Source organism: Lonchura striata, chromosome 7 (genome assembly GCF_046129695.1).
Source record: "Lonchura striata isolate bLonStr1 chromosome 7, bLonStr1.mat, whole genome shotgun sequence".
In the NCBI taxonomy this organism is placed as follows: Eukaryota; Metazoa; Chordata; class Aves; order Passeriformes; family Estrildidae; genus Lonchura; species Lonchura striata.
Genome location: NC_134609.1, coordinates 9,864,754 through 9,890,906, shown reverse-complemented (window position 1 = coordinate 9,890,906; position 26,153 = coordinate 9,864,754). Strand labels below are relative to the sequence as shown.

Sequence of the window (26,153 nt, the reverse complement as noted above, 5' to 3'; positions counted from 1 at the left end):
TATGGGAAACCATTTCTATATACAGATTTAGAAGTGATATTCTACCAAGCCTGACACAAACTAGATCATTCTTGATGTGAAAATTAACAAAAATCTTTAAGAGATCAGTCATTGAACAAAACAGGGAAATTTTCATTTAGTGCTTGCTTTGGTAAATAATAAGGTCACTGTAGGAAAAAAAAAATGATCCAAAAAATAGTAAAATTGTTATCAACTGATCACAAACTGAATTATTATTGCTATTTTAAATAATACACTTCTAAAGATCAGAGAACTCTACTTGAAACTGTCCACTGGATCAACCATCTCAACATAATGAAGGGTGATGATACTTTAAAATCTAACAGTACAGTCTAAAGCAGATGTGTAAGTATGGTTCAAGTTATCCCCTCAAAATCAGAAGAACATAACATCTTCAGGGAGTACAAAAGATGCCTGATAAAAGCTGACAATAAAGCGTGCAAGATCAAGATTTACCAGAAAATAAATTGAGCTAAAGCTGACAAAAATATATTACAATCGTTATGATTCTTTCAAATATCCTATGTAAGACAAAAATTTCATAGGGAAGAGCATGAGGCTGCCAAAAAATAAGGATCACAGTATCATTACACAGCATCAGAGTTGAAAAGTGAGTATTATTTCTCTCAGTTTTGAGCTAAGTGATTATGTATAACACAAGTTTAATCAGACAGGTGACGTTTAAGCAAAAATAAAACAACTGAAATATATTAAACTCTATAATCCAGACCCTGGAATTCAAATGCTGATAGGTCAGCAAAGACTTTTCCCTATATTTGATCAAGGTTGGCACAGTATTATTACTATAATTTGATAGCAGCAAGTGTAATCCCTATGTTTTGAAAAGGGAAATACATAGAAATGATAAAGTGCACATATTTGATCTCAGTGATGCAAACATGTAGAGCAATCTTTGAAGTAAAGAATAACTACGTAACTGCACATGAATAGAAAATTCATCAGGCTGCAATGTTGTTTAGCACAGGCACATCATATGCTAGACTTACTAATTTAACAGACAATGGAAAAGCAAAATTTTTAGTTATCAGTTCAAACAGAGGAGATGGCAAGGAACAAAACTGATGGAGCTGATCAGAAGTGCTGAAACAGCTTGGTGAAAAAGGAATTATTATTCCTGAAAGAATTTACAGATGGTGATTCTGATGGATCAACTCCAGTTCATCTTATCTGTTCAATATGAATTTCAAAATATAATAATACTAAATCATATTTTTGTGTCAAAAAAGGAACATATTAATGATTTCATAGAGATGCACTGTCAGAACACAGATTGGAAGAGCATAAAAAAGATGACCCCTGAATACTGCAGTAAAATAAAAGAGATTTAATTTGGCAGCATTTAATCACTATGGCTTGTCATTCAGGAATGACAAAGAAATTCTGGTATATACAGAAGCTGTTATAAATTAATCACAATCTGGATGACTACCTGTGTATTTTATGTGTTCAAAAAAGTTACCATTAACAATAGGATGTACCAACCAAACATTTCACACAGAAGAGCATAATTACATACATTGCAGCAAATTTAAAATTTTAGACTACAATGAAAAAAAAAATTATATGGAGAAAAATACTACTAGGATAATGAGAAGAAGTAGAGGTTATCTGGATTGCTAAACTTAAGAACCTTACTTAATATGCCAAAATAGAAAAGAGATTTAATTTCCTCTACAGACAAGCAAGAGATTAGCATCTCCTTTCATCCCAGATTTTCAAACAGAACAGTAATGTTGCCCCAAAATACATGTTCACCATCAATAAGACTTTTAATACTTCAAAATTTCCAACCAGCAGATCTGAGCAAAACTAGGAGAAATAGATTAACTTAAAACATGAACTGTTTTATGCATAGCTTTTAAGTGCTGTTGTCAGAAAATAATTGGCCTCTAATATTATGGTTTCCTTCACATTTTAAGTTTTGGCTGTCTTAGCACTGCGTCACAAACTTATAGACCACTATACTACATGGACCTGGGTGCTCTGCAATTTTTTATGTAGGAACTGTTTTTATTTATAATGCATATGAAGAAAATTATAAAGCTTATACATAACAGCTTGGTTTTATCAACTACTTTCATGTAGCTGTAACTGCACTTGCTGCCTCCATGTGGACCTACACGGTTCCTTGCCAAACAAGAAACAAAAAATAACAATTTTTTTTTTTAATCTTACCTAGTATTCAAAGATTATAATTGGCTTCAGAGCTATGCAATACACAAGACAATGCACTGTATGATTTTACTTACTCTGTCTTTTTCAAATTCTACCACTTCTGTTTCCCATTCCAGAGAATCTGTATCTATGGCTGAGTCATGGGAACTATGGGCCATCAGCTGACGAAATCTGGCCTCCTTTTCAAACTGATTTTCCATCTTTTCCCTAGGTAAAAAAATTATTACTTGCAGATACAGACAACTCCTCCTTAAATAAACCGAAAAATAATGTTAAGATTGTGACGGATATATTTGGTTTTCTAAATCAAAAATCCAAGCTGTCAAAAATTTCCTTCAGCTTCTGTTTTTCCAATATTCTTTGTCTGCTATCAAATTGACCTTCCATTTCTATATATATTGTCTTAACAGAGTCTTACATTTTTTGCAATATTTTTACATGGCTAAGTGCACAACTAGGTTTCTCACATCTTCCAAAATGCAATTAATTTACCCTCAGATGAGCCTCATCAGTGTGCTGGGCACAATAAATACCAATGGCAAAACCTCTCCCATGAACCAGTGAGTAAACAGTTGAGAGGAACTAAGCTGCAGTTAATATGACTTCAGTCAAAGGATCCCAATATTGCTTAAGTGTATCTTCACAGCACAAAGCTTACACTATGAGTCTCATTAATAAGATAAAATGGATACTATCCAGCATAATAATTTCCATGATAACTAAAAATAGAGGCAATGCTTCTATACACTATAACATGAATGCCTGCTGCCTACAGCTGCAACAACATATGGTTCACTTAAGACCACAGCTAATGAAACAAACAAACTTTAATGCAGTTTGGTCATTTCTCTAACATACTTCAGTTCCTTCAGTTCACGAACAGCATCATTTTTCTGCTTTCTCATGTCATCCAGGTTGCGAAGAGCTTCAGCCAAGTCACTCACAGCTCGGTCTCTCTCCCTCCTTAAGTTGTCACACAAAGTTCTTCAAAAGAAAAAGGTTTCAATCTAGTTACTTAAAACCCCATTAAAGCAAACTGGTTTTACCACATTGTATAGTCAATGTAAAATTTCAAAGAGCAGTTTCAAAATATTTTTATCTGCAAAATAAAAAAAAGGATAAGGAAGAAAAAAATGATATAATGCTACGTCTTAATTCTTCATCCCTTTCAGAACCTTATTTCTACTTATCTTCTTTAAATTAGCAGAAAAAACACTTATTTAAGTATTTTTCTTAGTTCCTTAGATATATTTAGTAGCAAATACGTTGGATACTTTTTGTGCATGTCCCCACAGGCGAAGAATTATGTGCAGGACTAAAGCTACAGCAGGATTATTAGTATAGCGTGCCTAAAAGATTGCACGACTGGCTGTTCCTACACAACAGTGCTGTTAGACTTAAGGGTATTTACTAAAGGTATTTTGGTTACGAAAGCACAGAAAACGACAAAGATCTTGTAAGATGCCCTCAACATTTTTTAAACAATCACCACATGACTGCTAATGCAGAGGAAGTGCTGGCAAATTCCAGGCATCCTAGAACTGCATCACCAGTTCACCAGCTCTTACAGAGATCACTCAGGTATCATCTAGCAGTTGTTTACCGTATGCTTTCCCTTTCTGCAACAATCTTATCCCGCTCTTGAAAGGCCCAATCCCTCCTACACTTGGCTACTTCTGCTTCCTGGACAGCTTCCTTTAGTTCTTGTGACATTGCCTCATATTGCTTCCGAAGCATTTCAATTTCTTTGTTTGCTCTTTCTATGTCTAGGGTAGCAGAATCTTGTATCTAGGAATTAAGAAACACAGGTAAGTATTTTAGGCACAATTTTTAGGTACATATGCACAAACAGCTTTTGCTATCTGTATGTTGCCTGATATATTCAACTCCTATGATTTAATAAAAAACATTTATTTCAGCAGCAACTTTGGGAGGGCTCGGAGGAAAGATAAGACCTGCTGTAGTGCATTTCATCCAGTAGCACACAAATTTGTACAACTACATGAATAAGAATCCTTACTTGAAAATAACATCAGTTAATGTGTCATATTTCAGAGATAATATTCTGTGCTTCAATCTTGACCTGCTTAGCAGACAGGAAAAACCTTCAAGTATACTTAGAAATCAAGATACACTATCATATGCAACTGCATATGGTATATATATAGCATATATATACAACACATATTTCCCACATTAACACCTGTTATTTACCCTGAGACAACAATCCCAAGACTTGGGATTCATACAGGTCCCTTAATTCCAAAGCAATGAAACTGAAGAGCAGGGCAATTGAAACAAAGTTTTTATCTAATGCTTCTTGTTTTAGATAAGAATTACTTTATTCTTAAGTTAACTTGTTCCTCCAAAATGCCCTATTTTGAATAAGAGAGATGGTGACAACAGTAAGACAAATACACAAAGAAAACTCCAAGCTTGCAGCACAATAACACAAGCCAACCATGACAGTACAGCCCATCAGAAGCTGTGGGCTTGCAAACAACTGCGTGTGGTTAATTTCAAGAATGTAAATGAAACTAATGAATCTAGACTTACTGACTTACAAATTGGTTAAAATGTAAACTTTTTCTATTTATATTTGCAAACAATCTGAATATGAAGCATAACTGCACTTCTTCCAAACAAGAATTTTTGTCAGTATGTCTTGATGAACACATATGCACGTGTTTGTATTTTAGAGTGACTTGAGGAAAAGAGGGAAGACTCCCACTGTGCCCAGACCTTTAATGTCTTGCAAGTTACTGACCTAACTAAGCTAAGAAAGAAAAAGACATCATTAAAGGTATCACTTGCAATACCTGACGGGCTTGATAATATTCCCTTAGCAGATGGTCTCTCTGGATGATAGCTTCTGTTCTCTCTTTCCTGGCAACATCTCTTTCTTCCTTCACTGTCTCTATATCCTTACAAGCTTGATCAAGTTCCTTCTGGGCCTCAGCTTTGTCCTTCACTTCATGGCAGTATTTTTCCAGTAACTCATTCCTCTCACAAATCGCTCGATCTCTTTCCACTAGAGCAGAGTTTAGCTCCTAAAACAAGATGCATTGTTTGTAGTAGGTTAAGTTCAGAAGGAAATAGTTCATCTTTCCAATTGAATACATGTCATGACATCTTAAAAGCCTAGAGAGTTTACCACCAATGTTCTGAAAAATGAGGGCAGATCACATTACATACAAGTAAGTACTAGCAACAAATATTAAATGCGGTATTAAAAATATCACACCATCACATGAGCACAGTGCTTTGTCAAAAGTAAGCAAGATTCTGGGAGCAGTGATAGCTTTGAGGAACCTAAATGAGGAAAGGTTATTAATCTGACAGACTTGATGTTTTTTTAAAAAAATCTAGTTAGGTATGTCAAAGGGTAAGAATATATTACAAGTATTTCTAAACAACTGCTTCAATTTTACAGGACTGAAATAACTTAGGTAACTTAGCTACATAAGCATCTCACAGCTTCTCTGTAAGTTTTAGAAGAACATTAAAGTTCTATGCTATTAAGATAGCAATGTGCTAGAGAATGTTGAAGATAAAACTACAATATTCTATAAAGCGGAATGACAGTGCTTTTAAAGTGTGGAATCAACTGCATTGTAATAAAAAAGATAACGTAAACAGAGAAGTGTTCTAAAACAATACCTACCCTTCTAAAATTATTTAAATTAGACTTCCCATTAGAAGATTGGGTCATTGAAACAATCCAATTTCATGCCACTACATTTTCAGATGGCTCAGGTCTCTAGAAGTATTCAGCCAATGGCTACAAAAGTCCTACACAGAGGCACTCCTAGGTGGAAGCTACTGGTGTTTTGATTGCTAAAAGCTCGCCAGAGACAGCTGGCATCTCAAAAGCAAAGAAAACTAACAGTTGAAGTACTTAAGGATAGAAAGACATAATGTCATAAACTGATTTTAATTTTATTTACTTCTATAGTTTGAAAATAATAAAACTAAATACTTAAAGCACAGTTGACAATTGCATTTTGCTGTACTAACTGAATTATGCTGTATGCTGAATTACTTTTGAGATGTGCATCTAAGTAAGACTTTTAACAATGACATTAAGAGTGCCATTTTTGCTGTAGAGTAGCAGAAGAGCACTGAATTAATGACTCACTCTGTAAGTGAATCTCAATTACCATAACGCCCAAGCGCTTTCAACACCATTAAGACCCTCCCTTCTCAGTAACTCTGAAGAGAGAAAAATCCCTGAACTGTCAATTGTTGCAGGCTAGTTTTAGTACTGAGACCAGCATTTTTGCACAGTTTAACTACAGATTGTATAAAATGTGCATTCAAATGTGTGTATAAAACTTACACAATAATATTATAGTTTTTTCCCACAAGCAGCTGAAATGAAAGTCACCAAGCAGAGGGAAAGCTCTCAGCAAGGTCTTCACTAAAGAAGAATTTACAGACCTTCAAAGTGTTTGGAAAAAATACACACTGCCACAGTTTAATTCAGCATGCTCAATAGAAACCATCTGAATAGGAGCAGCCATTGCCTCTGGTGGTCAGTGATAAAATTTCACCTCTGAATTTTTCCTATGATACTTGCACAAAAGTACAACTACACAGCACAGGGGAATGCACCATTTGGCACTGACTAGAACAGCTTCTGTTTGATAAAAGAGCAGTTTGAGTTGAATGATTCTGAATTTGTGGATTATTTTTATGTTTTAAGGAAGTTCTCACATCTGAATATGACATAAGGACAAAATATTACAGATCTGTTAAACTGAAGGGAAAACCGACTATCACTGAAATGAAACATAACATTCTAAGTATTTGCCAGAGTAAGAGATTATGCCAACCAAAAAAAAACACCATTGGAGAAAGGAGAGGGGGAAATCCCTACCATCCAATCCCTGGCTTTGATTGGGCGAGTTAATGAAAACTTAATCCAAAATTGTCCATTAGTGCAAAAAAAAAAATTAGATTTTCTTCTATCTACTAATACCAAATTAGTACATTTAGTACATTTGAGATGTCTATTAGACCAATAAGTTTGGGCATGTGTGACTAATAAAAGCTAACTTGGAAATTAACTGTCTGACCTCAGCAGTAGCTGCTCAGATATAATTCTTAAAAAAAAAAAATCAACCTCTTCTCCGTTTCAGTTGCTTTACAATTTCTCTAGGACATCAAAGGTGCACTAGCAAACACAAGCTTCAGGAAAGAAACTACATTTAAAATTATCTAAATGAGTTCAGTTTCATGCAATCAATGAGCACTACAAAATAGAGCACTTAGAGGTGCCATGTATCACAATAAAAGTGAAAACCACTAAGTTGCCTTTTCAGAGAGCACCAGAACAACGATGCACTGAGAGGGTAATCCCACTTATGGGACAGACTTCAGGATATTATTTTAACTTAACCGATGCATTGATCTATAAATTTTAATATTTCAAACATTTCCTTAACAGCTCTACAAAATCATTTATGCATTGAACATGGCTGCAGCAATCCAGTACTATGTGATACAAGAACATCTTTACAAAAAGAAGAGTCATAGCTACAGGAAAGAAAAACAGGAACAAAAAGACAACTCTAATATGGCTATTTTACACCTTTCAGAATATTAGAGCAGTAGTTATTTCTGATTTCTGAAGGGCCAGTTCTGGGAGTGAAGAAAACCACATGTCTCTGCCTTGCCAGCACCACACTCCCCAGTCCTAGGCTCTTGCTGACTCTTGTTCGAACACTCCTTTAAGTCAATACCCATGCACTTAAAATTTTAGTTCCCTATCCCTTAAGGCACTTGGGCAAATTACTCATAGTGCCACAATGACAGATATAACAAATTGTAACAGAATGACTAATTGTGGCTATTTCCCTGAATACTCCTAACCTACCCTGATCCCACTGAAATCAATAGGTATTTTGATTGGCTTAAATGCTTTGATGAAAGTAGAAGAGGTATGAAACGTATTATAACCTCACTCACTGTAGAGCTGAATTACTGAGCTGACCAATATGCAGGGCTGGAAAATATGACTTCTTAAAACCAGAATTTAGTCAGTCTTAGAAGCTCTGATGCCACATGTCTCAGTTCACTTATGTTCCTAAAAAAAAATGTGTTATTTATTGAAAAGAAAGCTCCACCTTTAATTTTTCCTAAGAATATTTCATTCAGATGTAATGCTGAAAAGAGTAAAATAAGATTTACAGGAAATGGAATACATTTGCTTGTATCTATTTCATGCTGAATTAAGTACTTGTAAACCAAATAGTAAAGTGAACACATGTCAGCAGAAATGAAACTGAGCAGCAAAGTGTGTTCTGCAAATCATAACAGCTTCATTCTGACATGGCTGTGATATAAGCATTTCAAGAACATACTGCTGAAAAATAGAAAGTTCTGGTTTTACACACTTTAATTCAGGCCTAAATTCTAAAGAAAAAATCTTCAAAATATCCCCTTTAACTTCTCAGCAGTAGAAGGGCAAATGAGTAAGAACATGCATGTCAGCACAGGCTTTGCAAAAGTATTTGAGATGACTTGATCATGTACCGTCTTAAGTCACCGCAGATAGTATCCAGTGGTTCCTGTAAAGGTTAAAAGTTTAAAATAATGAATATTTAGAGCTATATTATTATAGAAAGCATTACTTAATACAGCAAAGGAAAGAATTTATAATATGCAGAACAGAATTAAGTATATAGCAAACTTCAACTGGCAGCTACTCTACTCAAACATGGAAATTGACAGTAAAAATGACTGGTATAGGAAAACGTCAGAACACAATTTCCTCTTTGCAGTGGATTCCTGTTTTCCATTAATCAGTTATCCATTGCTGATTCCAGCATCAACAACAGACACTCATTTCCCTTCCCCACGATAACAATAGCTTAGTACCTGTCTTAAAGCTTCCATCTCTTCACTGGCCACTCGCTTCTCAGAAGAAGTGTTCTTCAGCTTGGACTCTGCAAGCTCCAGTTCTGTTTGAAGCTTATCTACCTCTTTGATTACTTGATCTCTCTCACTCATTATGAGGCGGTACTCATTGAAAACCGAATCCCTTTCTTCCTTGTATTTTTCTGCATCCTTGGCTGCTTTCAGCTGCATTGTTTTGAATCTTGTCACCTCTGACTGTAATCGCTCCATCTCTCTCTGCAACTCTTTGTTCTGTGCTGTGGCATTGCTTAGTTCCTGCTGTACTGATTCAAACCTGAAAGAAAGCAGAAACACTAGTAAGACACTTGTTACTCATTTTCATACATTAAGGATTTGGCTGGGCAACCAAATGTATCCATGGGTAAAAGATAACCACAGAGGACTTGTTAGAAAAGGTATTCTCTGCGCTGCAAAATAACCACTGCTTTAGGAATGTTAGTGAACCTTGAGGAATATTACAGAACCTCTTTAAGGACTGAACCATAACTATTATAAGGAATTACTTACGGATGTAAGTAATGGAGAAAATAATTTTTGGCTTTGGTGTGTGGGAGTTGCATATCACCCCTGACAGTCAATGAAAACATTCTTAACACACTCGTGGATGCTCTCTGCAGTCCTCGTATGTGCTGATGCCCTTCCTACCCCATATGGTTAACTGTGTAGGCTTGGAACCAAGGAGCAGAGAGAGGGTAAGTGTGCTATGAGTGTCTGTGCTCTTCTATTTTAACATGTGTGCTGCTCCCAGCAGCACCTTCTCCGTGAAGCAAGACTCCCAAACTCCTGCAGCCAGAGACCTCTGCTGCCAGCCCAAAGCCCTGTCTCACTCCCCCACAGTCTGCAACTCTAATACCATGAAAAATTCAGCTTGAGATGCTATTCATTTGCAAAGCACCTTTAGAAATTATATTACCTTACAGATTTGCTTTTAGTATTTAAATAAGGAGATATATATACAGGCTTGCCATGAGTTGAAGAATTTGTTGGGAACAAAGTCTGAGGTTTAGCAAAATTCTGGTTATATTTGACTCCTGTATCTACAACTAAAAATAAACATAGGTTGAAAAGCAGAGTATTCCTTTCTCACACAAGCTAAACAATGGTTAAAATTCCTCACATAATTCCAAAACCATAAATGGGAAACCATTTCCTTAAGAAAATGCACCATTTCTCCAAATTAGCACCCCATCACACATTCTAGAACTTTCCAGAAAATTTTATAGAAATACACATGCTTACTCATCACAGCAAGATTACATACACTAGAGGAAAGTTTTAGAAAAAATATTAGAAAGGTCTTTGTGATTCTAGCACAATGGAAGTAAGATGTTACATTAGAATCAATAAGTTAAAGGTATGAAAATTCAGTTATACCTCCTAAGAGAGGATGAATATTGCTGCTGGAAATGAATTGCTGTGTCCCTTTGCTTCATGAGCATGTCAATCTGTTTCTGCAGACGTCTGTTCTCCTCCTCAGCCTGCTCCAGGCGGCTCAGGTCTGTGTTGTGACTCGCGATCTTCTCGTTGTACCGTTTCCTCAGGGCATCGTAGTCCTTCTTCACTCCCTCCAGCTTGTCCATGGCTGTATCATAAAGTTTATTCAGTATCTCTGATGATCCATTTTGCTTCATAACCTTAAAAAAATGCCAGAAACTCTATCAATAACCTTTAATCAGTTCAAGAAATATGATTTAAAATACATACCTAAGAATAAAAACATATAGACTGATTTTAGTATTCATTCTAAGGAAAGACTGAAGTTGCTTTAAGTGCCACTGTAACTCTAAGCATTATTACCTCTGCCTTCTGTTGAGTTAAAAGTCTGCTTTATCACAAGGGCACAAGGGTAAGAAAATCTCTCTCTTATGGCAATTGTTATGAACACCTATTAAACTCATGTTGTTTTTGAAGTGCTTGTAGTTTTAACAAGAAGCAATCACCAGGATGATAGTGGTAATGCAGGAGATGCCCACGAGGTGGCATTCACAACACTGAATGAATTAAATCATTAAAAGCATAATGAAAACAAAATCTACCCAAAATATGTTATACACTCGGGCATATTATTTTAATATTAATAAAATAGTTCATCTGAGAGCTTCCCACAGAGGTTTGTGTTTCAAAAAGCATATATAAAAGATGAACAGGAAAAGAAAAATCCATTTAAACATGAATAAAGCCTGACCTGAATCTTAGTTTTAAATTAATTTACATCAATGTAGGAATCTTGCTGTAAATTGCAACAGTGATGATACATGACCAGCAACAACAAAATAAAGTCCTAATGAGTGTCAGCAAATCTAGTCCTTGTTCATTCTCAAAAGGCAAAAAATATGCCTGAAATAAAACAGTAAGCGGTTTTTATTCCTATGCTCCTTTTTTCTGGTTTTGTCTTTTAAATTGAAATTTGGCCCTGATGGAGCAGTGGGAAGAAACAAGAATGCACTATATAGAGAGGTGCCAGGAATTATATAATACTAACATTAGCCTACAGAGTTATGTCCCCAACTATCTGAAAATAAAAAAGTATAAAAGAGCTAGAAGGAAAACAGAAGAAAATACGAGCACTGCAAAAATTTGAAACCCAACACACAGCAGCTATCCTGCACAGACTGGCTGCTCATCTTTCATGTCTTATATTTGAGTAAGGACCTGTTCCTGAACATGGAGGAACGTGCATGCCTGCAGACCAAAAGGGAAGGGAAGGGGAGAGCAAGAGGCTGCCCAAGCTTCACTGCCCAGAGGTAAAGGCTAACAGCTGTCACTGGTAACAAACCACTTTGCTACACAGGCAAGATAACCAAACAGACAAAAGTTCTGCAGCCTGACACCGGTCTCCTTAAACTAATCAGGATATATATAAGTGGCCCTGGAACAAGACTGCACTTGGGCGATTTCCACACATATCCCAATCCTCAATGGTTCAGCAGCACAGCCCGCACAGAGCTGGATACATGATTAGCCAGTCTGCTTCAATAAACCATTTTAGATAAGCTGAACACGTGGTAAACTGTAGGCATACATAAAATGCAAATAAAAAATGCAAAAATTTAAACCTACTCAGGAAAACCATTTTCCTGAAGACTACTTCTCAAATGAGAGCAACAACAGCTTTGAAAACAAATTATTTAGGAACTCGAACAAACCACTCTCACTGTCTAAAGCATATATGGAATATATTTATGTTGAAAACATACAAAGTCATTAAAGAAGGATTAATACACAAGAAATTTGATGGCATTCAGCCTAAACTTGCTAACATAAACCTGCCAGAGGAAGATGGACACACCAGTGGAATAGACATCTCCCATTCAAAACCCTAGTGAAAGAAAGTAAATAGTCCCAGCTGGCCCAAGGAACACGGCCATGGCAACACGAAACTCCATATGTGAGCAGCAGAAACTTAAGCTGGTCAGCTGCTACACAGCAAATCCATGAGAATCCCACACAAAGAGTAATTTGATCAAAAGCTTTAGCTCTCTGAGGCCACCAAGATGTATTTTGTTATGGCCTGACAACGAAACAACACGTCAGAGGGATCAACAGAGAGTTAGACTAATTCATACGAGAAATTACAGGGACAAGATATGACTTTTGGCACCCCTTCAAGACACCATGAATCACTCTGACAAGCTGAGAAATGGAGTTAGATGATTTTCCCACTAAGAGTCACATACATCATTTTCGTTAAAGGTTTAATCATGATGTTGACATAAGACTGGATTTCTTTACATCAATCCTGACAATGATACATCAGCCTCCTTCTGTGCTTCCAGATAATTCCAAGCTTCAGGACAGAATGGCAAAATAGAATAGCCTTCTCTCAGAGGTTTTGCATCCCTGCTTTGCAGACTGGGAAACTGAGGCACAGACCAATTAAACTATTTGCCCAGGCTGACACAGTAAATAATTTCTGTTATCTTCTGAACCAAATCACTAAGCAGTTTCACAACAGAACTCAAAAGACAGTGTTAGAAAAATGGATAAAAAGGCAGAGCCAATCTTCACTCCTCTTTGCACCACCTTCAAGCACCTCCTAAAGTACCATTCAGCACATCCAGCTTGCTTTGACCTTTGCCCCTCCTGCCCTAGCAAATAATTATTTTGGCTTGAATAGATTTTACATCTGCAGCCTAATGTTTGACTTGCAAGTTTGCCCTGTGAATCAGCCTACACACAGTGAACCCAGATACTCTGTTTAACCATTCCACATGTTACTGTAACAATTCTCACTAAATGAACAAACTTCTTCTAGGTGAACAGTGGACCTGACACAACCAGCTACTCTTTAGCATTACTCTTTTTTTAAATTTTCAGAATATGTAAACAACACTGACCTGGAGACAGCCTGCGATACAAAGTTCTGAAATGTCCAATTCTTCCAGTCTTGAAAGTTTTGTCTCTTTTTGTTTCAAGTTCAAAAACATTAATCAGCCTTTTGCAATTCTTCCCAAAAAAATCAACAACAAACATTGCATGCAAGTTTAAAGTTAAAAATACCCTAGGAAAACAGTCACCTTTTTAATCGCTTCACAACTTTAAGTTAGATTTCTGATGCCTTTCTAGCCATTAAAAAAAAAAAAAATAATGCCAATACCATCTTCATGTACACTTTTTCATGTCTGCATTTAAATACTCCTTATTCTTTTTTCCCAGCTAGACAAAGAAAATCAATTAATAATCAAGATGTCATTGTCTCCCCTAACACTGCACAAGGCAAGGAGGCTGTTGGGGACCCAGTAAGACACTCAAGGCAGCAATGCTGCACATGCCATTTCTCTGGGCAAGGAAGAAGCCAGGATCTCTCCCAGCACTCGCACTCCAGGCATGGCTCACCTGCTGCTGCTGGCTGCGCAGGTCTGTTATCTCCTTCTGATCCTCATCGTGGAGCCTCTTCATCTCCTCACAGGACTGCTGCAGGTGGTTGTGCTCCCTCACCAGCTGCGTGTTCTTCCTCTTCAGGGTGTCCATGTCCTCCTTCAGCTGGGACTGGTCGCTCAGCAGCCGACTGTGCAGCGTGCTGTCAGGGCACACAAAAAATGTTCTTAGAGGCCAACTTGCAAGGACAAAGTCCCAGAGTAATTCATTTCAAGAATGAGTTTCATACCAAGAAAGCAGGTCAAACTAACTCAATTCTGCATATTTGTGTATTCCAAGCACCAGGAAAAAAAAACACCACCAGAAACAAACAGGGACTTAAGTGTGAAAATACACAGATGTACATAGCACCCTTAAACCTCATCAGAAGAGATGATGGATTTATGCCACCTGTCAATGCCATTTCATAGCCATTAAAAGCAGGCAGGCAAACACAAATAGCATAATATGATGATTCTTGAGATAATAGCCATTATCCCACCAATCATTTCCACTTTCTCTTGAGCTGAGCACTAGCTAAACAAAACACAGATGAAAATGACAAAAATCTCCTTCTGTGCTACTGTTTTAAAAACAAAAACACCAGCAAACTATCAAAAAACTCCACAACCAAGAAAACCACACAACTCATGTTTCAACTACATGCAAGATAAAAATTTCCTCCAAAGTTTGTTATATCAGCTATAATTATTGAAAGAAATACACTCTCACTTAAACAACCGAGAGACACGTGATGAGGCTATAATTCAGACTGAAATTCAAGCTATAAGCCTAAAACTAGACTAAACCAATTCTGAAAGAGAGCAGATAAGTCAACTGAATGTATTTTACTACTACAGATCAGAAATTAAGTTTTGGATACTGACAAGTATTTCTATTGTTGAAAAAGAATGATTAAACTCTCATAATTGCTGGTAAACATTTAAATATGTATTTATATATAAAAATTTGTGTTCTAAGTCATGTTGTATTTCTTCCTTATGAAGTGAAATACCAACGTTTCCTGCACAGCATTACCAAAGCATTAAAAAAAATCCTTAAAATTAGAACAACCTGTTTCAAAAAAAAGGCATTTTCACAAATTATATACCCACAATTAAGCATACGTAATCTTTACATACAGGTTACTAATCTGATGTTATTCAGATTTCAGTGCAAATGATAAAGTCTTTAAAAGGCAAACTTTTTTTTTTTAAAAAGAACACAGGGTTTTACAACTACTGCAGGAAAAAATAGCAGTTGAATTAAATCTTTGTTAAAACTTACACAGATCAAGAGTTATCACAATCTATTAAAAAAGAGCAAGAAATTCCATTCTCTTGAATTATATTCTGCTCTCTAGCCTGACAGTAAAACTGTTAGACTGCAACTTCAAATCAGTAATCAGGCTTTCTTTTTTGATCCCATGAACACATTGGGGATTTCTATCTCAAATTCCTAAAAGAAAAACCAGCAGTCCATACTTGATAAAACACTTCTGGCCCATTTGAAATTATCTGATGTAAGCATCCGTCTTGCAATTTAAGTAGAAAAACAGCATTAAAAAATTACTTGATTACCATATTTTAATACTACTTGATCTAGCACAGACTGGTAAAGTCTTACCTTGAACAGCTTGACTAATACTTACTGATAAAAATCTGCCTCTTTTGCTGCTTCTTCACACCTTTTCAGTGTCTTGGTGTGCTGGTTCTGCAGAGACTGTAGGTCTGACATGGCCTTCATACACTGAATCTTCAGCCTTTCATAATCATGATTTGGTTTTGGACTAGGCCTAGCATGGGAAAAGAATATGGGGTCAAACATTATGTACTAAAGTGAATGGAAAGCCTGGGAAATTATTACCCAATAAAAAAATGCTATCACACAACAGTTGGTATTTAGGTTATAATATGGGTTGGGTTAATTTAAATACTGACCAGTTCCCTTTAAAATGCAACCACTAATAAAAGTCACTGACTTGAACCTGTATTAGTTTTATATTGAGATGTAACATCTAATAATGGGATGATTCTGTCTAATTATCACTAACATGGCCAAAAATAGTACTTAACCTGCATGTCTCTCTCTTCTGAGCAGCAACACTGCCACAGAAAAGCATTTCCATTGATACAAGAATAAGTCCATCACAGCACACTTGGCTTTCCTGGGCCACGACATTCAACTCCCAGTGACAAAGCCCAGACCTGCAGAGAGGGCAGGGCTGGAAGAGGCTGCCAAAGTCAGCTGGGCATGCATGGAGACCTGGGCTAAACAAAGCTTCTCATAGGCAGCAGCTGGAGAAACTGCCTAGGAAAAACAGTCCTGAGAGAAGGCTTCCAAAGGGATATCAAACACACACATCTGTGCTGGTACAGTTTGACATGTTTGACCAAGTCATCGTGCTGTATTACACACCTGTTTATGTGCTACCATATTCTTGTAAGCTACTATAAATAATGAGAAAACATGTCAGAATCGACATCTTATTTCCATAAGATAATTGTCTGACCAAAATTTGGGTTATTAGAAATCTCCAACAAGCATTTTTCAGTAAACTGAACAAAATAAAAGCCAAAATCAGTCAAAATAAATTTTTTACTCAAATTTCTTTTGGATGACTGGGGGAGAAATTTTCTAAAATAATCTACATGGTCAAGCAATTGACAGCATAGATTATGTTTAGAATGTATGGTACTTGTACATGATACTTTTTTTGTAGATTAGAATTAAATAGATTTGTATATTGTGCTAGAAAGTAAATTAGCAGGATTATATCTTGTTGCTTTGTAGCACACTTCTTGCTTTGTAAGCTTCTTAAAGATACTCTAAATTGAATTGTTCCTTCTCTGTACAGGCATAGGATTTTTTGCACCATGGAATTTTCTAGCATCTAAACAATGCTTCTGACATCTGTCCCTGCATCATCTCCTGAGTCTCTTATAACCCCACAGGCATGAGAAAAAAAGAAAAAAAAAACAAGTAAAGCATCAAAAGAGGAAACTATTGCCTCCAAAAGAAAACAATTGCTTTCTAACTTAACTCTGCTTGTTCTCATATCAGATTTGCTCCATTGCTGCACAGATCACTCTTCCTCCCTCAAACCTCAAACTCCCCCAAATGGCTTCTGTGTAAGCACAGCCTGAAAAGCAATCAGAATTTTCTTTGCATACAAAAAACAGCAACATGGATTCTGGAATTGAAATGCAGCTGACAATCGAATAAAAATGAAAATGGTTTTGCACTACTGAAGTGGTAACAGTGTAGAAAATAGCAGTTGTAAAAAAATAAGAACAAGAAACCAAAACTTAAAAAAATAAATGCCATCCACATCTGGTTCACAGATTTTTGGGGGATGTGTGTATGATATAAGGTACTTTTTGGAAACTCAGTTGCATCTGGGCTGCTGAATAATGAGGCCTTCATTTGTAATTCCTCCTTTTCTCCTTTCTCAAGAGAAGTGCTTCTGGGGAAAAACAAAACAAAAACTCCTTCCTGGATTAATAAACTTTACCAACAATTAAAATCCAACATCATGTAAAGAAACTAAATGTTCAAGTCATGCCTACAGAGGTGTCTTTTACAGTATTTTTAAATTCCTTCTTGAGAGGTATTAAAAGCAGTATGTTACTCACACAGTATTACAGACATCCCTGCAACTACGGAAGGGTTATTCTTTTAAAATACAGACGTAGTTAGCATAAGGTAAACTTGATTTGAAATGTTTACACCCTTGACAGAATCACTAAAACCCAAGTTATTGATTTAAATTAGACCTTAGGGTGACATTATTGAAAGCAGATACCATCTGTCCACCATACTCTTTAATGACAGCATTAATTGGAATACAGTTTAACTCTCAGCTGTAACATTAAGCTTACTGAGACCTATTAACAGATGCTCATAATAAACTATTAGGGCAGTCTGAAAGCTATAGTGAAACTTGTTCTACAAGTCTAAAACCCATCACATATGTTTCATATATTGCTGAAGTAACACTGACATTATTCTAAAAAAAACCCAACCAACCAAACAAAAACCCACAACCAAAACCAACCAACCCCAAACCAACATTAAAAAACCCAACAAACCACCTAGAAACATATGGAAACCATGTAGGTAACTACACAAGTTAGCCAACCTACACAGTGAGGAAGGACCAACAATGCCACAAATAACATTCTGCATTCCACCTCATATACATGAAATAAAAGCCACATGGGTATCCTAGGCCATATGTTCCACACTGCTGTTCCAAAGCTTTAAGTCTCATCAAGAAAAACAGGAATAAGAGAAGAAGGAATGTTGATCAGAAGTCAAAAATCAAAACTGATGCAAGACAACAGTCCATTCAACTGCATGTAGCGGCTGACTCTTGTTTAAGAAAGACCACCACAGTTTATGCTAAAATGCCCCCAGAAATACAAAGAATTACAATTTCAATAAAGGAGAAGCATCAGTTACTACTTTGGAAGCACTTGTTCAAACATTAACAAAATTTAAAATGCTACTGCCAAAGGCCCAACTGTTTTTTCTGACATTTGTATAAGAACTTGAAAAATCCTTCATGCTATACTGGAATTACCCCGGCCATAAAATAAGGCCACAGCAAGACTGATATTTACATATATCTGATGCTCACATAAAAGCTAATGCCAACTACAGGTCCAATTTTGCGGGCAATCCTAGCACCTTCTAAGGAGTTATCATTTACTATTGTAACTGCAACAACAATTCTAAATTACACATAAAACAGTCTCTTATGGAAGACAATTTTCAGAGAGTTTATTTTTGTTATGGTTCTCTTCTACTGTTACCATTATGTGAGTAACAACAGCAGGTTTAAGTCTATAAAATGCAACTTGAGCATGCTAGATTACTTGGTCAAATCTTCACCTAATCTCCAGCACACATACAGCCACTGTCAATCCCCAGGCACAGCATGAGCCATCCTGCTCCTGTCCAGCAGGATGGCACATGCTGATCTGATTCAGCACATCACAATCCACTGCTGTGGCTCCTCTGCCACTGCTCTGGACTTAGTCAACATTTGCTTTGGAAAACAGCTCTCAGTTTTGCAACCTCCTCAGCCAGCACAGTCCAGACTGCAAATGTGCTGTGAGCTATTGTGAAGCATCCAAGGTGACGTGCCAAGGTCTGCCTCTGCACCACCTGTGTTTGGTACAGCCATAGTTACAGCAGCATACACAGCCAGGAAAATAAAGCCAGGGTAGTAAAAGTCACCACCCACATTATCATCTCTCAGCTTTCACACTTCAATATTAACAATTTACCAAGTCTGGGCTTTGATTCCTGGAGGAATGAAGATTAGTTCTATAAGAGGAAAAAAACTCAAAAAATAAAACAAACACCAGTAGGATTTCAAAAAACATAAATGTGTAAGCAGATGGGAGCAGTAGCTGCTTTTACACTGAAGAAAAAGAATGTCAACTAATAATCTTCATTCATTTCCCACTCTTGAAATATTTGATTGTTTGGAAGCCAGCATGCTCCATCTAATACATACTGTCCAGGGACTGCCCAAATACAAGGTTTACTTTGATAGGGTGTTCTGGAAGCTGTAAACATTCAGGTTTTATACAACATACAAATCCTACACTGAAGGCAAAGGATTGATTTGAGAAAATTAGGGCAGGGTAGAGGACAGCTCATCAGAACTTTATTAATAGCATCCTGGATTATACAGAACATTATTGTGAGCTATAAAATCCTCTATGGCTAAGCTCTGGTAACTTCAAAGCAGAAATCCTTCTATTTAACTAACTGGAAGCTGAGCAGAAGATGTTGACATTTGACAATCTTTTTCTTTCCCATCCCCACAATGCTTTGAGATGGTTACAGAGAACATAATGCTCTTAAAGGAGCCCTCAGAACTCAAGGAGGGAGGAAGGGGGCATTAAGATGAGAAGCTACAGAGTTTATAAAATCTCCAGATTCTCTCAATGCCAGTTCACTGGTTCAAATCTTAACCTTCTCATACAGACAAAAAAACATAAATTAACCACCTGACCACATACAGACACAGCTTAAGTAACAAACAATAACAATAATGTTAAAGTTCAGAAAAAGTACACATGAAGGCAAAACCTCCCAAAAAATCTGTTCTTTGCTCTTATTTCTGACTCAGTGGCACACAATTTTTTTTCCAAGGCTCTATACATGTAGAGGCAAAAAAGTGCTCAGTGTATCCAGACATAGTTAAAACATTAGCAGATCTTTAACCCTTCAAAATAAACTAATTCTATTGCCTACCCAATAAACCCCTTATTTATAATTAACTCCTACTTGGACTACTGTCTTCGTCATAGCATGTCAGCCCCTAAATTAGAATGAGGTTGACAAGCCTGCTGGCTGTTAAATGACTTAAAAGCATGTTCAGTGGAGGAGAATTCCTTATTCTCAACATATTTCTGCTACATGCTCCCCAACACAGGTATACCAGAAAGCCGATCTTCTAAAAATCACTCACTCCACGCAGCAGAAATCCAAACTTCTCTCTTTACAGAAGCATAGGAATAGCTGAGATTTTTTTTTTCCTCTCCTCATTTCTGTTCTCCAGCCAAGTATTCTGAACTATTTCCCATTCTTCTTTCTTGTTTTCAAAACACCAAATACTTCATCCACTGTCTTCTTTCTCTTCCTACAACAAAGCCCATTAAGCCTAAGCAATTTCTTTGTTTTATTTTCTCAACACAGATGAAACCTTCTCCCCTCAGTCCCACAGAAAAATTGCTGGACAAAGTGGGACAGGCACTCAAAAGGAAGCTCTGAAACATGGATGCATCCACTTCACCAGGATGCAAGTGGGTTATAAGCAACATGTTTACAGTGCAAGCTCCTTTATGTTTTCCAGACAAGCAGGTTTCAAGGCACTTGGAAACACTACTAAAGATTAAATGAAAATGCTGCATTTCCTTTCTGTTTACCTGCAGTCATCGAAGGTTGAGCCAGGAGATGAAAGTGCAAGTTGCTTGCGCAGCTCATCCCTCTCTCGAGTCACCTGACGGAGCTGATATAAAATAGTCTCCAGCTTCTCACTCATTTGTCTCGTGTCTATCACAGGTGGTGGAGATGATGCTTTACCAGTCGTACCTGGTGAAGAAAGAAATACTTGGCAGTGAGCAAATGTCTCAAAAGCATTAATACAACTTCACTAAAGAAGTGAACACTTATGTTAAAAAATCCTGTATTTCTGTCTGCAGGATTCTGTTTAAAAAATGAAGCAATTCATATAAGTTTTCATCAGTGAGTTGAAAGAAGAGTAACTCCAGTCAGATCCCATGCTAGCAGAAAAGCCCTGTGTTGCAAGGTCAGTTTGCATAGGTAGCTTCCTTGCTTACTCAGGAACTTACTTAGAAGGCGAGGTAACAATTGTAAAGACCTCAGAAACTGACATACTGACAGAAGTCATAGGCAAAAAAGATATTTGAAACAAAGAACAGTGCTCATACTTAAAAAAAAAAAAAAAAAAACACTACCCACCAAAAAACCAAAACCCCAAAACCCCAAAAAATCCCTAAAATTCACCCATAACAACTTAGTCCAGAGATAGCAAAGAATCCACCACAGCACAAGGGCTCTTTTCCTCTTCCTCTTTCTAGCAGCACAGAAATACCATTCTGCCACGGGATACAGAAAACATTTAATGCAATTCTGTGCTTTCTAATGTCACAATTTCTCAGTTTGAAGTTATTTCTCAGTCAAATTCTTCAGTGTAAAGTTATGGATTTCACCTAACAACAAATCATGAAAACCGGGCTTCATTTTTAACACGGACTAACACAAGTACATTACAATCACTGCATCTGGACTACACACCATATTTCCTCTAAGGGGCAGTCATACTTTAAAGTGCTTTGTGGGACTTCTTAATTCTCAGCTTTCCTAATATCAGAGCTGAACAACGATGGCTACTGTGCTCTCAGGCAACTGTGAGAGCACAATGTTGTCTCCTTCCCAAGAGAAGAGAGGCTGGTATATCCCTTCCAACAACTGCTGACAAGTAATTCAACTCTAAATTTAGTTCTGCTCATTTAAAATTAAGTTGTATAAGTAGTTTTGCTCATGTGTCTCTTAGACCCATGAGAGCAGACTCAAAGTAACAGGTCACACATGTGAAAGTTAAAGACTTAAATATATACAGGTGATTATTTTCTACCCGAAAGAGAAATTTTAAAAATAGTTTGCAAAACTATACAACTGAAACAAGTTGCTAACATATGTATTAACTTTTAAGGATATACCTTTATTAGGCCTTTTATTAGTTAATTAAGCAACAACAGAATAGAAAAGCAATGCTCTCCACTCACTGTCTTTTCAAATAACAAAACTCAAAATTATTTCACTGGATCAAATGCTAATGAATTGCAAGGACTGGCTTTTTATCCCTAAATCCAGTTCACTAAGGTATTGCAAAAGGTAAAAATCCCCTCCAACTTTCCAGCAAAACTACCTGTGTTTTTAAGTTCCCACACCAGAATAACTGCAGTGTCAGGACTATTGTATGTACAGCATCTACAATAAGAGGATCCCTGGTTTTGTACCTTCCAGCTGCTACTGTAATGAGAATTTATGAGCACAGACTGTTCTTTTTAATCTAACTATTGCCTAATAATGTATGCAAATGCTCTAATAGCAAACTGAAGAATTAAAAAAAAAGAAGGAAGAACATGCATTCTGGAAAAAGACTGAATCACTCTCAATTCTCACGAATTCTCAATGGAGGCTGCTTTTCTTACTACTTTGATTCACTCCTGCATCCAGACAAAGCCTCTTCATCCATAAGGACTAAGGATTTCACACTTACAAATTGGAGTTATCCTTTCTTTTAGATGAGAAATATTCTACATATTTTTATGGCAAGAAACCAGTAATAATACACATGATACAGGGGATATAGGAATTAAAGGAAATAACTAAGCAGACACAAAAAGTCAGAACATGTGTTCATTTGAAACAGTTTGGACACATCAACAAAGAAGGAATTCCATAAACAAACTAAAAGGTAAAGTCAGACAAATCAAATTCAGGTACTGAGAAGCTGCATGGTCTTTGATAAATTCAGTGGCGACCTGCACATCATCTCACTTGAGCTGGCACATCAGAGGATGTGTAACGTGGAAAAAATCCCCTTCTCATCCTTACAGACAGGTTCAAAAGCTTATGTCATCCTAGGGCTGCTTGCAAGCAAAACAGATGAACAGGATGCAAGAGGTCAAGAGGAAGGAGGAAATTAATCAGAAAGGCTGCTGTGTTTTACAGGGAGGAAAGGGCACTGGATGAACAATGTCCATCACCACTGTCACTGCTAACCCAGCAGCAGTGCAATGGACAACATCTGCTACACAAGACCCAGACAGGCACCCAGCAGCTGCCCTGGGGATCTTCAAGCACAATAGAAGCAGACCAGAGATCCACCTCTGCTCCTCAGCCTCCCCTGACGGCTTTAACAGCATCCAAGTGACAATCTTCTTCAGGCAAGAACATTTGTGCATAGTCTCAAAACTGTGCCAAGAAAAGTCTGCTTTAAATACAGACAGGCTAATTAGCCTTAGGAAATAAGCTTTTTTCATTATTGTGAAACCATTTGTCTTAGTAGCAAAAGGGGTTATTTTTCATTAACTTGTCGATTTTCACAAGTGTATCAATAGATACTCTCATCTCTAATGCAATGATATTTTTGACCATAATATCAGCCACAAAACATACACCTGTTAAGTGCTGCAAGAACACAGATCAATATAATCCAGTTCTTCCCACTCCTATCCTTACGACTCAAAATTTACCTCTGCTTCATTTCCTAACAATAGTTCTATGAAAGGTCTTATAAAGCTTAAATCAGATTTCTGAATGCTTAAAAATAAGCACGCACATTCAGTAAAATTCCTTTTTACAAGAAAAATTCTAGTCCTAGTTTCTTTTAAAAGAGCTTTTATAGCTGAATGCTAAAATCCTTTTATTGCATCTGACATCTTGATGCAGCAGGAGGAGAGTGACCTGTGCTTCCAGTTTCATATTCTTTTTGCATCTGACTGCCTATTTTACACAGAAGTACTTCCTTTTTGTACTTCAACCAGTCACACGGATCTTAAAATGCACAAGCCTGAAGGCTAAATCTCCATTATCCAAATTATGCCACCTTTCAGTAACTCACCTCCTTTCTCAGACAATCTGGATTTCTGAAAAGGCATTTGCTGCATGTCCTGCCAAGCGTAACTCATTCATCTGCTTCGATAAGCCCCACAGCTCATTCCTGACACGAGCTGCACTTGGGTTTTGAGCACTCGACTGCCTGGAAGTCACTCCCTGGCCAGTCTCCAGGTGAGCAGCACTCAGCAAGTCCCGGAGCAGCCAAGAGCAGGGGTGTGTGGTGTGAGAGAACACACATTACCCACAATGCAGTACAGTCAGTAAGTCTTGAGTGTGCACTGACTTCATCCAAAGTGAGATGTTCAGGACTTCCATCATGGGTTGTATAAAAGAAAAGTCTTAAAAAGATGGGTTGGAGCAATCGTATCTTCCCTATTATAACCAAATGCTGGAATTCATAGAACCCACAAAAATCAATTACTGTAGGATATGCTGAATATAATTCTTGATAATTAATCAACAATGATAGAAGAGATATGTCCACACAGAAACTACTGTTTAAGAAGTTAACCTCTTATGTGGGGAAGGGGTAGCATATTGTTGACGAATAGCAGAACAGAAACAGGGCTGGAAAACTTATTAACCTGACCAAAATGTACTGTAGTGCCAAGTTAATACTGAGATAAGAAAATGGATACCAATGCATAAACAGCCAATTTTAAGAAATATCATTACCATGTTTTGAGCTATAATAAACTTCTTGGCCTTTGAGAAATAAACTTGTATAAAAGATTCAACTAACTCAGAAGGCAATCTGTCACAAGCTAACAAAATGCCTTAATTTTACAATGATTTTTCTTAAACTCATATTTGAGCTGCTTCCTGCTCGAAAACAAACAGGAGACTACTCATTGTACAGCCAAGCCTTTTCCACTATTTTCTTTCATAAAAAAAAAAATGAACAGAGATATTCAGGATATTATTTCTTCATGGTCTTGTAAATCATGACAGAAAATGCTAAAAAATACTTGCAAGATGTATGGCAACGCATGATCAATGGGGTTTCTCCCCACACTAGGGAAGGTCGAGGATAAAGACTTATGCCTGATGTAGGAAAACACATTCTAAAATATTTACTTTCTTTCAATAATTTATGAGCACTACAAGTAGGTTACATTCTAAATTACATTCTAGTTATCATTTAGATACATTTCTTCAGATGTATCTTTTGAAGTGATCATGGAACAGCAGAGAGCACAGAACAGAATTGCATGGAGGTGAAATAAAACATCAGAAAAAACAAACAGCAGTACATTGAGGAAAGAAAAATGAAAGGTAGAATAATGAACTGTAGAAACAGTTTCATCTGATGGACAGAAAACCTAATAGATTATGAAAGCAGTGACAATCATGTAACAGGCAAGGACAAAATGATGGGTAGCATTTCAGTATATTGTTTTAATTCAGAATATAAAAACCTAAACAAAGCCAGCAGCATCTAAAATAAACTTTCAGCTTCAATAAGTTTAAGACGATAGAAAGAACTGAACAGTAGTTCTAGAAAGGTCAACATGAAAAAAATCTAAAACCTCATACTAAAAAACAGCAGAGGAGATGGGGGAGAAGCAGGGGAAAGGCAGACCCATCAGTTTGATAAGTCCTTGCAGAATTTTGCTGAGCTGAAATACATCTGAGAGTAAAATCCCTTACCATGACCAAGGCATGTACAGCTGAAGCTTCTGGGTTTGATTTTACAGGAGTTTCCTGGTTCAAACCCCACTTTTGTCAGGCTTAAAACCGTGTAGTGAAAATATAACCCACATGGAAGTATCCACACTGAACCCAGAGGGGCAGTGACAATGGTCACCAGCTGCACACCAACCAAGGGAATAAGACTCCTGCAGAACTCCATCCTTCACATCTTCTCCTGTAGGAGTGGTGAGCACTGACTCACCACATCAGCTTCACAGCTCCAAAAGGAAACTACTGTCATCAAAAGGATTTCCTAAATGCACCGACTGATAAAGGGTCTCAAGGAGCAGGACAGA

At 37.0% G+C, this 26,153-nt stretch overlaps 1 protein-coding gene across 5 annotated transcripts in view; it reads right to left on the bottom strand.

Annotated features, from left to right (window-relative positions):
* DLG5 (discs large MAGUK scaffold protein 5) overlaps positions 1-26,153 on the bottom strand; it is a 96,378-nt gene that overhangs the window by 28,654 nt on the left and 41,571 nt on the right. For all 5 annotated transcript variants that reach the window (XM_021526692.3, XM_021526694.2, XM_021526693.2 and 2 more), the window contains exons 3-11: positions 20,943-21,108; positions 15,647-15,790; positions 13,975-14,158; positions 10,513-10,772; positions 9,100-9,412; positions 5,037-5,267; positions 3,821-4,005; positions 3,076-3,201; positions 2,292-2,424 (exon numbers count right to left, since the gene is read on the bottom strand). In XM_021526692.3, the coding sequence (XP_021382367.2) occupies positions 2,292-2,424; positions 3,076-3,201; positions 3,821-4,005; positions 5,037-5,267; positions 9,100-9,412; positions 10,513-10,772; positions 13,975-14,158; positions 15,647-15,790; positions 20,943-21,108 (1,742 nt within the window). The remainder of the gene's footprint in view (positions 1-2,291; positions 2,425-3,075; positions 3,202-3,820; positions 4,006-5,036; positions 5,268-9,099; positions 9,413-10,512; positions 10,773-13,974; positions 14,159-15,646; positions 15,791-20,942; positions 21,109-26,153) is intronic.